Below are 13,934 nucleotides of genomic sequence, written 5' to 3'. Positions count from 1 at the left end.
CTTACAGCACTGCTGGGAATCTCAAGACTCATCAGAAAACTCATACTGGTATGTTATATTCATTTGTTGTTTGTACATTGATGTTTGCTTTATTATAAAAATTTATAAATTGTGTGTTTGTGTATATATATATATATATATATAATGTATTGTACAAATTCTTTTGATTAACAGGCATTAGCTTTTATTTATTATTATTATATATTATATTACAAAAATATGTTATTACAGATACAATGAAAGAGTATACAAAATCAAATAAATTGCTATAATCAATCATTCTGAGTCACTCATGTTATTAATGTAATTGATCAAAAGGAAGTTATCCAAATACAGTATTTCTAAATATTGTAATTTAAATAATTTATATTGTCTCAAAAACTTATTTATAACGCTTTTATAACATTAGATTCTTTTAAAATGTAATCAATTTTAAATTAGTCTTTTGCTTTTCTTTGATCTTAGATATGTTTAAATCATAATAACAATAAAGTTTCATTCATATTATATTCTAAGAACAATGTAAACTGTGCCACTTGCATTATTTCAATAATGAAATTATATTTGTTAAGTGAACTAAATAATAATTGAGTTCACTTATTAACTTCTTTTGCTTATAAAAATTCATTAGAACCTTCAATTATGTCATACTAATTATACTTTCAAATATAAAATATAACACCAAAAAAAAAAAAATTTATAGAAATCTAGTAGTGTTAATTTCAAAAATATTTTAAGCTTATGCAGTTTAATGCCAAATTCTATAAATTTGATATGTATAAATCAAAACTAGAATGAAAAAGTTTGTATTGAGCTATATAATGACTATATTAATAATAGATTACCAAACAATTTGACCCTAGAGGGAGGAGTTAGGTGCCATCTCATAATAAATTTAATAAATTATTTAATTAAAATTATTATCGAATTTATTACAAGATGGCACCTAACGCTTCCCTCTAGAGTCAAATTGTTTGGTAATGTATTATTATTATAGCCATTATATAACCCAATGGCATACGGCAGTGGTTGGCTTTATGAAAATTATTTTAATTGAACAAATGTTTTCAATCATCTGTAAATTCAACTGAAGTTTATAATTATTGCAAATCAACACTTACCAACACCAGAGTGAAATTTACATACTTCAAAGCCCATGTGAAACTCAAATAACAACAAAAAAATGAAAAAAACAGTTCAACAAATGTTTTTGAATCATGAACAGTTCTTCTTCAGGTGAAGGTGAATTTCTAATAGAATGCAATTAAATAAGAACCTGATTTGAAATTCGAATATGTGTTTCTTGATGACATCCCACTGGGCATGTGCACTCTAGCTGGTAGATTTATAGGTCTTTGTCCACTAGCACTTGCCATGCTATGAACAGAGTTAATTCCTCTTTGTGGTTGATACTAATGTTGTTGAGGCTAGATCTGCAGATATAAATGGCCTCCAACCACTTTAGTTGTACTGTGTGTGGTGAGGTGAGGATGACTCTTGCCTGGTTAAATTTTGGCTCTGTCTGAATCACTGGCAAAAACATCAAGAGCAATGGTGGTCCTCAACAGCAATATGATCTTTCATTCTAACCCCCAAGGAGCACTTCATAGAGCTGATGTAGATGAGTTCTCTATCGCATCTGTGATACTTAATTGGGATGCTGTACACTCCGGGAAGTCTGTCCCGGTTGAGAACGTCCTTTCTGTTATGAAGAATGTCAAATACATAATAGTATACTTGCTTACTGGAGAATAAAACCAATGCACATACATTGAATGCACATACATACAATGAAATGCACATACATTAAAAAGCTAAAATGGCTGTTTAGGTGCCAGAATGTTAAACCACGGGTGAAAAAAGAAGCATTTTTAACAGCTTGGGACAACATCGTTCCTCCCCAATGCTTGATAAACGCCTTGGAATACGGCCCTTCCTTTGCACCGATACCACCGTTGCGTCCAGAAAGCCTAATAACGAACGTTGAGACGCTCATAAAGGATATGAATTCAACTGCGCAAGATTATTGCAGATGGAAAACAAGATTATATGCCGAGAAGGAGAGATATTCTAATAAAACTGCTTTACTTTTCCAAAGGCACATTAAAGAAACGAAAGAATGGCTCCAAAAAAACGACATTGTTCTCATAAAGGCGGATAAATCAAAAGGTGTTGTACTCATCAAACGGAGTTCGTATAGACAAAAACTGCATGACTACATCGACAGCACCGAATGTCTTCCTGCCCCGAGTAATTACCTGGAATCCTTACAGCAAAGAGTGAGAAAATTTACCCTAACTCCTTTGGCCAATTATCTGGGTATGAGGTCTGCTACTTTACAAGCGCCTAGGACACCAAGAATTTTTGCCTTCGGAAAAACACACAAACCTGGATCGCAGTTACGGCCTGTGGTAGAAAAATGTAATGCTCCAACTTTCAGAATAGAAAAACAACTTGTTAAATTTATACAAGGAAAAATGCAAGTTTCGCCTTTTTCGATAAAAAACTCGGTGGACTTGATCCGGAAACTGGAAAATGTTGCTCTCATGAATGAGGAATGGATGACAGTGTTAGATTATAAGGCGTTATACCCATCAATCAAACTGCCTCCATGCTTTTGTGCTCTGAGGGATTTTCTATTCGCTAATGTTATTAACGCTACCAAATACCACAAGCAGATTTTGGAATTGGCAGACTTGATTTGTCACACATCTTTTTTTGAATTCGAAAATAATACTTATCTACAAGGGCGGGGAGTACCGATGGGTAGCCCCATGTCGTCGGTCCTATGCGAATTAGTGCTTCGTAATCTAGAAAACAGTATCATCCCTTCCTTACAACAAGATATATTGATATATGCGAGATATGTTGATGATGTATTTATATTGTGGAAGGATAATCGCAACATCAAGCATTTTGTAGATCGGATAAACAGTAACCCGTATGGTTTAACCTTGGAATTGGAGCAACAAGGGAGCAGTAGCGTTAATTTCTTAGATCTGACGATAACATGCATGAAAGGGGAAATCCGAACCAATATTTATCGTAAACCGACATCTATACCCATCATTATTCCTAAGAATTCAGTGGATCCGGAGCATATTAAAATGGCGGTATTTCGATCTTGGATAAGGAGAGCGCACACCCATTGCACAAATGTTTGCGATACTGTTAAGGAGATACAATATATACGAAGAACTGCCATGCAGCATGGCTACGGGAGAAGAAGAATAGAGGCTCTCATTAAGAAAGATAATAATCTTGCAAGGAGGCAAAAGCAAAACCACCAAAAAGAAAAAATGGTCCTCGATTATATACCCTTCCTTAAACCGATTATTAAGAAGATTACCAAAAGTAAGAACTTACAGATAGTTTATCGGCGTAATCCCACTATATACAAAATGTTAAGGAATGACAAGGGGGATTATGAAAGCAACTCCTTAACAGGAATATACTCGATACCGCTAAGAGACAGCAGGTTCAACTCTAACTTAGTATATATAGGCGCAACATTGAGGAATTTGAAAAAAAGAATCCATGAACATAAGCTTTCAGTGAACAAAACAATTGACAGCACGATCCTTGCCACTTATGCTAAACAACAAGGCATTACTGTTTTCTGGGACCAGGCCTCTATAATAAAAGCCACTACATCTAAACACGCGATAAAACATCTCGAAAAGCTGGAAATCCACAGGGCACAGAAGACAGCACAGTGTATCAACTATAGAGATGCCGACGGGCTTTCGTCCGCTTGGAAATCTTTTTGCGACGAATTGGCATAATCTATATAAAAGGCTTAATCAGGCTTAGGATGATCGATGATAGATATTTTATTTATTTGTTTATTTGTTATTATCATTATTGTTTATTAAGTACACGAAAATTTATATATAGCACTTTCGTTTGTAACACGTTACATTTTTATTTTTATTTTTTATTTTTTTACATAACCGTTAATTGGAATTCCCGTTGCGTAATTTTTCGAATTTCATATTTCGAATTTATAGAATTAACTGAGGATAAACGCTTAATGCGTTTGAAAACGTTTTTAAGTTATTGAAGAATTTTGCTGGATAGATAAATGGTTTTTATTTTTATTGATGTCAAATACAGTTAGACATCTTCTGTATGCAATGCGAATGTGGCACTTCTTAGCTATCTCGGTATATAGTGATTTGAGATATGGGTTGTAAGTGACTGGGATCCTTTCTTCATAATCAGGTCAGTCTTTGTCATGGGAGTGGACTTGGAGTGCATCTTGGGAGAGGTGAAATCTGTTGATTAATTTACAGGTGAATTTGGGATACCCATAGTCATTGGCTATTTAATGAGTATATTTCAGTTTGGCGTGGAGAGCTTGTTGAGTGGACGAGTGAGTGTGCGCTCTCCTAATTAAGGGATTATAGGCTGCAATTTTATACTGATGTGAGTAACAAGACCCCACAGGTATGTATAAGGATTTCGATCCTGGTTTATGGTACACCTTGGACCCTTCAATTCTAATGTTAATGTCAAGGAAATGGACCTCTTTAGTGTGCACTTGATCGATTTCCAGGGTCAAGCCATATGGGTTGTTGTTAACAGAGTCAACAAAGGCTGAGATGTCTGAGTTGTCCTTCATAGAATGATTATGTCATCTATGTACCATTATCTCCTATATAAAATGATGTTGGGGAGGTGGCGAGGGAGGATCTTGCATTTTAGTTGTCTTATCACCATCTCACATAAGTCCCTTTGTTCAAAAATATTTGTGGAAACTGTTTTTTTTTTTTTTTTTTTTTTTTTTNCATCAGAAGATAATTGCAAATATGCTTATACTTTAATGATGGAATCGGCCTTATCTCAATCTATTGTCAAGGACCAAGATGCTATTTTAAACTCAACATACCACTATTGGTATAAGAATATATTATATTTTCCATCAAAATCGAATATTATTATGACAAATATCAATTTAAATATTAAAAGAACGTTGATACAGATTCGACTTAATTATAAATCTTTACTGATAGACAATTATTATATTGATTTTTCCAAAAAATGTTATTGGTGTAAATCCGAAATCTTTAATATTTACCATATTTTTACCGAATGTCCAAAGATCCTAGAAGCGCAATATAAATATAAAATAAAAGAGATTTTTAATTTAAAACACGAAGAAAATTTTAGATCTAGCTTAAATGAAATTACTTTAAATAAAATGTATAATATTCAAAATTTTTTTGTTTATATTTTAAAAATGTTAAAACAAGATGTTGTGAATTGAGAAATTTATATGTTATGAACTTTGGGTTTTTTATTATGATAACAGATATTTGATAAAGTATGAAAATGTACTAACTTTTTTTGTATGTAACTTTTATTGTAATCCCCCTGTAACAAGATTTTTTCTTAATACAATAAAACATTTGTATATAATACACATTTAACTTTGTATAAACATTAATTTTTATAATATAAAAATATACCATGAATAGAAACAGGCAGGACATTAGAGATTTTATAAACACAGATATAAAATAAATAATACAGTACATAAAGTGTCTAAATTACAATTTATATTAGCTGTTCAAATGTACCTATTTTAAAATTTCATAAAAAAAATAAATATTAAGAAATGTAGTCTATAAGAATTTTATAAATGTAACTTTAAAAACATAATAGAAATCTAAAATTTGATTAAATTTATTTTTAAAAAATGTTTAACATTAAAATTCAGAAAAAAGGATTAAATTTTTATATTTATAATGTTTTTAAATCAAACTTTATTTGAATTATGCTGGTTGTGATCTGATGAAGCAAAATGTCTTGAAAAAAATTTAATCTTGAAGTATTCAAGAACTCCTTAAATTAATATATTAGCATTTTTATAATATAATAGTTTAGTGATGGAGACACATAGATCTGAACAAGTTCAAACATTCTGCCATTGAACTGTTTTTAAAAATAAAGCTAAATTAAAAGAAAGTTAATTAATAAATTATAAACTTTTAAGTTTAAATTTTTGTATTAAAAATACACTGAAAAAACATTGATGTCATTATCATGTTTGTGAAAGATCATTAAATATATTGTTATTATGCTTCACCCAGCTGGCATGTGATTTAGTGTTGAAATTGTATAAATATACTTAATTTTTAAATACTAAAACAAACTTTTCCAGTTAAAAAACAAAATACTATTCATTAAAAATTATTATATTAATAAATACAAAAAATATAAATAAAATAAATACAGAAAAAACTTTATATACATATATTAAACATACAGGACTGATCAATTAATGCAATTTATGTTTATTAAAGAACATTTTCATCTTCATTATAGCAATTTTCAGCTTTAATATATAAAGATCATTAATTCAAAATTTGAAATTATAATGAATAATTAGTTTAAATTAGGATTGTTAAAACAAATAGAAACATGAAAGGAATTTAAAAAGAACAAATTTAAACACATGATAGCAATTTATTCTTTAATTAATAAATATAAGATCAATTGTCTTAATTAAGCAGAAATGTAACTTAATAATATAAATAAAACTCACCACCACTACTAATGTACTGTACAACTTAAATAATTATATTTGATATAATTTTTTCCAACACCTAGGTACAAAAAGAAATGGGATGTGCTGTTCATAGTGTTATATCAAAGCACAAATATATTTTCTTATTTATCCTAATTTGGATCCATGTACATAATGAAAATTGTAAGTTAAATTATGAAGGAATGTAAATACTTCTAAAGAATGTCATTCAATTTCTGAATTTGTTTTGTTCACATTTACTGACTAGTAATATTATGGCAAATGAATAATTTTCTTGAAATAGATCTTACATAAGTTGACCCACTAATCTGTGGAAAAAGGACAAGGTAAACTTCAGACTACTTCTGTAATGAAACAATCTTTATTATTTTGCTAAAATGACAAATGGTAATTACAATTATAAAAAAGTAAATTTCCAAGATAAGAAGACTGTTCTTAAAGACTGAATACATCAAATTAAACCTTATCTGTAGGTGTTGAAAAAATTGTGTTTTCATAACTAATACTTTCTTTTAAAGACAAGTATTGTAGTACTTCTGCCTAAACTGCATGTGCAATGTTCCATTTTCTCAACCAATCTAAATAACTGATGATGTAAGTTGATGTAAATTAGGCAAAAATACTTCCTTTTAAATAAATTTATTTAATATTATAATATTAATATTTATATAATATTGTTCATTGTGTGCTTAAAGGCTGTTAGTTAGTAAAAGAACCATTTTCATGATTATAAGTTAAATAACTGATTAAATGAGATTTTGATTTAGTTTAGTAAAAAAAGCCTTGAAGTTGGAAACAGGTATTACAATATTTATACATTAATAAATAAAAATATATTGAGAATATTCAATATTTTTTAAAATTTCCTATTATTATTCTATATGGTAAATTATGTAAAAATGAGTACTACATAATTTAAAAAAACATTTGTATCTTCAGGTTGTAGTAAGAATTAAAAAAAAACAAAAACAATTACAGAGTAAACATTAAAATTATGAAAACAAAATGCCAAATTTTAATATATTTTAAAATTCAAAAAAATAATGAGGTCTAAAAGATGCTATTTCATGGGAGAAAGATGATGCCCTTATAAATTTTTATACAAAACAGATATCAAATATGTTCCAAAAAATCTGAAATTCATTGTATCTTTTATGTTAGTAAGAAATTATCCACAATTAACTTTATTTTAATTATATTAAATTGTGTCTGAGTTCAACATTCTATAACTACTATTATAGTTTAATAAAGTGTAGACTTAATATAGCGTTTTCATTATTAAGCATATTAAATGTATTTAATTCTTTGTTGGTTTTGGGTGTATTTGGGTGCAGTTTTATTATGCAACCAGTTTTTGAAGTAGTGATTACTTATGTTTTAAACATGTCTGTTTTAGATCAACTAATGGATTTTATGTAGTAAACAACTATAAATAATGAACAATTATTTATTTAAATGGAAAAATTAAGGTAGCACAGACATTAGTCCAATGGTCAAAGTTATAGCTTACAATTCTAACCATGTTTCTGTACTTGGTCTTAAGTGATGTAAAGCAATATGAATGAAGGAAATAAAATAGAAACTTACAAAACTATCTGAATAAAAAATGCCATTAGTACACTTTATTTTAAAGTAATGCCAAATTTTAAAACAAACTCGCACATCAAAGAAAAGGACAGTAAAGAATTTCAATTTAAATACTGTAATTACAAAAAACTTTGAATTTAAAAGTAAAAACACTTTCAACAGATTTGTGTGGGAGTGTCTGACAAGATTTATGTACTATGAAGTGGTCTCATGAGTCATCATTAAATTTAAAATAAATGTTATTAATTCAAATATATCTCAAATTATTTATTTATTGAGAACAAAAAGAGGTCTTTTTGATGAAAAACTTTTTTAAAAGAACTGATTAAGAGGTAGACTTTTAATTAATTGATAGCAAGGTTCTTTTGCTATGACTAAGATAATTTGCTATAGATAATCAATGCAGTTCTCTGTATAAAAATATAGCATTTAAGTGATAAAAGTTTTTGAATAATATTGTATTTTTTACAGAGATCAAACTATAAAAATTCAAACACACCCAGATGCTTTTACATACTACTTTCAGTACTGATGTTTAATAAATGTTAGAAAAATAAAAGAAATGAAGATACAAGCTCATTTGAAAGTGATAAAAATTTTTTGTAACTGGAGGAGGGCCACTAAAGCCAAAACCATTTGTTTTCTTTCATTTTTCTAATGTTTATTGAACATCAGTGCTTGAAATTGTAGGTAAATGAAACTGGGTGTGTTTGTTGAACTGTTCCAGCTTTTGGGAGTTATATACTATTAAAATTGATACTAAATATACAAAATTAACACTACTACTATAAATATTATTAAAATTTAAACATAACTTTGCAATTGAATATATACATTATGCAAGTTAATGAAACAAATACTAATCATAATGTTACAAAACATGAACTCTTTATTTTAAAAATGTTTTTGGTCGAGCCATCTTCAGTTAATTATTAAGTCAGTTATAGTAATTAAGTTCAGCTAATAATTCAGTTAATAATTAAATTAACTTTATGATGAATAGAATAGATTATATTTATGTTTTGTTGATAGTTTTCTTTCTGTCATTAAAATTAAAATCTATAGTGAGTATTTTATGTTCAATTTAATTTTTTTAAATATTAAATTTTATTTATTTATAATAAAATAAACTTGAAAAGTATACCAAATTTCAATTATGGTTGTGGTATTTTTCATATATAAATCTGTATATACCTGTACATTTAACATCCTTGCTTAAGAATAACTGCAAATACAAATTAATCCTGAAACAAAAATGTATTAAAATATGATAATTTAATAAATTTTAAAAAGTAGATTACAACATTAGACTACATTTATTCACTTAATCCAATATAAACTACTAATTACAAATGTTACATCAACAAAACAAAAATAAAATGAATCTGTCACCAATGTGATTGTGACTCCTAATGTTTAAAAATTTAATTGATCTAAAATATATTTCATATAAGATGGGATTTACTTCCTACATGATTTAATCACATACATCATTAAAATTTTTGATATTAAATTTGAAATTATATTTATATCAATTATTAAAAATCTAACATAATAATTTATGCATTTAATTAAATATTAGAATCTATAAATTGTTTTAACCATTAATTATAATTGAATAATATACTTTCAAACTATTATTCATAACTGAAATCATACAGATCCATAAATGGTTACATAGATGTGTACAATTACTCCAAAGTTCATAAATAAATATTAAAACATAGCCTATATTACTGTACTTTGAAACAATCACATATTACTACATGTCCTATTACAGACGTTCTCATTTTGCAATTTCTATACTTACAAGTAATCATAGAATATTTTATTACATACAAAAATTCTACTTGACATTAAATTCTAACGCTTTATATAATAAATGAAGTATTATTATGTTAATATATATGAATTACATCCCACGAGTTTAAACAGTAAACTTTGATTACCTTTCGGGTCAATTAGAACTTTATTGTGACCTGTTTCAACGTTGGAAGGGCGTCACCCACAATCAAATTCCAACCGCGCTTACGAAATTGTTATTTTACTCAACATTAAGATAAATTAATACTGTAGATCTTATATTGAAGGCTGTGATTATTCAAATTTCGGTAAACAAAAGAAAATAAAATGAGTAGTGTGACGTCTCGTAAGCTACACAGCTTATAAACTCACTAACAGAAACCGTACACTATTTTATAGAGAAATGATTATCGATCACGTAAGCCTAAGTGCATCACACAATGAAGAAATGGACACAAAATAGTACAATCACCCGCGAAAAATCTCATTTTATACCGAAGGGCGTCACCCGTTGCTAAGCAACTTACTGATGTTATGATAGGCTTAAGTGACAATTAGATTATTATGTTGACAAACGTTTTAAATGCTTTAACACTAAAAATAAACATTTATAATAAGATCCTTACCTCTTAATCAACAAATATAATCTTTTTATAATCCTATAAAGTCCTACGTATAAACAGTAAGAACTAAACTTTAAACTGAAATCATATCTCAAAATTACTCTTGCGTTATTCACGCCTCGCTCTCGTCGTAAACGCTAATGTACGAGATTATAAACATTATCAACGTCAATTTAACTAATATGAAATTATATTTTTATTATTATTACTTTATTTTTAAAATTTTATATTAATATAATTATTAAATTTATTATAATATAAAATTTAACAATAATTATTATTTTAATAAAATTAAATGTAATCGAGTTTATATTATTTCTTTCTTAAATTACATTTTTATTTCTTTTACGACGTAAATTATTAATTTGATTTAATTTTTTATTTAATATTAATTATTTTTATTTCTTATTCGTTATTTTTTTATTCGGCTTATTACCTAAAATGGTAGTTGAAGAATAAGGTTAAGACATGAGTGAACTTTAACAGGATGTAAACTTCGGTGAGCGACACTGTGGCGTTGTGATCGCGTCGCGCCGAGTACATGTGCACTCTATTATAACGTTGATTGACAAATTGTTTATGCTAATGCACACGTTTAAATTATTAATATATAAAACCGCCATTTTGAGTTTTTATACAATATCATTTGTTACGTCATTCTCTTACCGACAATAAATAAGATAAACAGTGAATTAAACTTTCGCTTCTGGTCGCCATTTTATACCACTAAGAATTATATAATACTGTACTTTTAAAAAACGGAAAAATATATCATTAAAATATATAAAAATTTATGAGAATTTAAAAATAAATTTATTAAATTATTTTAAGAGTGTTTCTGTATAGAAATTATAATTTTAAAAAATTGTAGCGATCTAATATGTGCATTTCTAACGTAAAAAATGGGGATTTTAAGTGAAAAATAAGTAATTTAAGTGTATAAATATTTTATAGAAGACCAGAAATTAATTTCAAAAATATTTCTACAAAAAACTATAATAAAAAAGTAAAATAACTTATATTTTGTGCCAATTTGAAACACATTTTTGTCGCAAAAGAATGGGAATTTTAAATGAAAAATAAATAATTTAAAACCAAATATACTTTACAATAATTGAAAAATGAATTTATAAAGTGATTTCGAATAGATTTATATAGAAAAAAAATTTTTTAATCTAAATTAAAGCTATTTTATGCCAACTTAAAACACATTTTTCTGGCAAAATGGGAATTTTAGGTACAAAATAATTTAAAGGAATAAAATTCGAAATAATTAACTAATTATTAATTTAGGGCATATCTATATATAGAAAATAAAAATGCAAAATTAATTAAATTTTGTACTAATTTAAAACATAGTTTTGTAGTTATAAATTGAAATATAAAGTAAAAAATTGAGAGCAAATAATTGAAAAAAAAAATAATTAATTCAATGATTTGAAGTACATTTTTTATTTATAAATCTCAAAGAAAACAAAATTAATTATATTTTATTCCATCTAAAATGCATTTTTATCAGAAAAATTAGTATAAAAATGTTAAATTATATAAAATAAATTAATTTTTTTTTAGCTTTTATATATGTTTTCTCTATTTATAAACACTCTTAAGTAACCCAAGTTGAAACAAGATAATCAGTCAAGCTCTTTGTAAATTTTTATCTATTTTTACCAAAGTAAGAAAAATTATCCTCTCTTTTTCTTTACTCTTGGAGTCAATAAACTTATCTTAAATTAAAGACTCCTTTAGTTTATGTTTGAGAGAACGTTTTAGATAAGCCATGAGCATAATTATGGTTTCGGATAAGTCGTCCTTCTTCATAGACTAATTAAATATATTACTGTATATAAAGGTTGTGCATATCAAAGATGCGATCTGTATTAAAAATATCAACCCATTCAAGCGATCTCACTGGAGTAAAACGAAAACAAATTGAGGATTAAGCATCATTATTTAGCTACAACTTGATTTTTTTATGGTATAAAAAGCGCTCTTTTTTAATAAAAGTATTATATATATATNTAAAAATAAATATTTTAGTCCAAAATATATTAGCCTATTATATGTAGAATATAATAATAATTTACAATAAAGAGGCTCAGACTCATAGATCGTGACTGACAGACAAAAGAGAGCCTCTAAAATTAGAGATTAATAACATTTAAATTAAACGTAATTATAAATTTTGAAAGCTTTAAACTGCGTAAAAACTCGTCATTGTAGCATTTTATTCAAGAATTTATGCTTCAGATTCCGGGTTCGAGTTCTCGATTGTCATTTACGAGAAACTCTGAAGAATAGATTTTATAGCATCTAAAATTAAGAAAAATATTTATCTATATCTTAATTTAAACTATTTTATTTAATAAACAAATGTATTTTCACTTCTTCTTAACTTATTCTTGCATTAAAAAGATATTACAGTAATATGTTACAGTAGCTAGCTCCTTATAGAGCGTGACTGATGGACAAACGAAATTTCTCAAATTACAGGTCTAAGAATTTTTATANTTTATATAAGATAAAGGGAATTTTTGGTAATGTTTATAACATTAAATGCATTTTTTTACAAAATAAATAACATTTTTCCCCCCTTTTTTTTGGTTATAAAACCATTTATGATAATAAAATCATGATAAATTTTTTATTAATCTTTACTGCTTGGATAATATATTTTTTCCCATTTCTGTCACATTAATAATTCAATAAAACTATGTATTACCATGAATTATTAGGTATTTATTTATCACGTTTTCCTATTTTTATCGTAAACACGCGCACTTAATTGTTTATATGTTTTGAAAATTTGATAAGGAGCACACCATGCAACATATTATGATCATTTCATCGCTGGAATCATTTTTCTATCAATATTTCTTATCATTATATGGCATCAGGCTGTCGTAGAGATATCCTAGACGAAGAAAGATTTATCTGATGCAGACGGATTTTCATCATTAACTAATGTTACTTTAAAAAAAAAGAAAAACAACTACTTTAATATAATTTATATTAAATATAAAACATAATTAAAAACTATAACTTAAAAGGGAGTCATTCATAGAGCGTGACTGACAGACTTTTAACATAAAATGTTTATTATAGAATGCGATTGATATAAAATGTTTATTAAATAATTCTAATAATTGATATCAGCATAAAGATACTTTATAATTATATTTTAATAATTACTAATTTACTTTAATTATTTTAAGCAAATTTGTCTCATTTGCTTCTATAAAAATGCATTTAAAAAATTTAAATTATTAAACATGAATTTTTTTTTAATTAGAAAAAAATATATTAAATTAAAATATATTCAAAAAATAATATTTCATTCTTAAATTATTATAAATACATTTTATTTT

General features: G+C 26.7%; 2 protein-coding genes across 5 annotated transcripts in view; one reads left to right on the top strand and one right to left on the bottom strand.

Moving 5' to 3' along the window:
• The window catches only part of LOC111629950 (protein 4.1-like), a 55,475-nt gene extending 44,773 nt beyond the window's left edge, over window positions 1–10,702 (bottom strand). For 2 of the 4 annotated variants that reach the window (XM_023373915.1, XM_023373922.1), the window contains exon 1: window positions 10,570–10,702. The gene's annotated coding sequence lies outside the window, so the exon portion shown is untranslated. Of the gene's footprint in view, window positions 1–10,089; window positions 10,513–10,569 lie in introns of those variants that run through there. The other 2 variants (XM_023373937.1, XM_023373928.1) reach the window with 1 other exon arrangement.
• LOC111629801 lies at window positions 1,791–3,785 on the top strand. Its single transcript, XM_023373715.1, has one exon. It carries the CDS (start codon window positions 1,791–1,793, stop codon window positions 3,783–3,785), a length of 1,995 nt encoding a protein of 664 aa, XP_023229483.1.
• Window positions 10,703–13,934: the final 3,232 nt, after the last annotated feature.

Source organism: Centruroides sculpturatus, unplaced genomic scaffold (assembly GCF_000671375.1).
Source record: "Centruroides sculpturatus isolate CEXI.00-Female unplaced genomic scaffold, Cexi_2.0 scaffold68, whole genome shotgun sequence".
Taxonomy (NCBI): Eukaryota; Metazoa; Arthropoda; class Arachnida; order Scorpiones; family Buthidae; genus Centruroides; species Centruroides sculpturatus.
The sequence above is the reverse complement of the archived record's forward strand: the minus strand, read 5'-3'. Positions and strand labels throughout refer to the sequence as shown.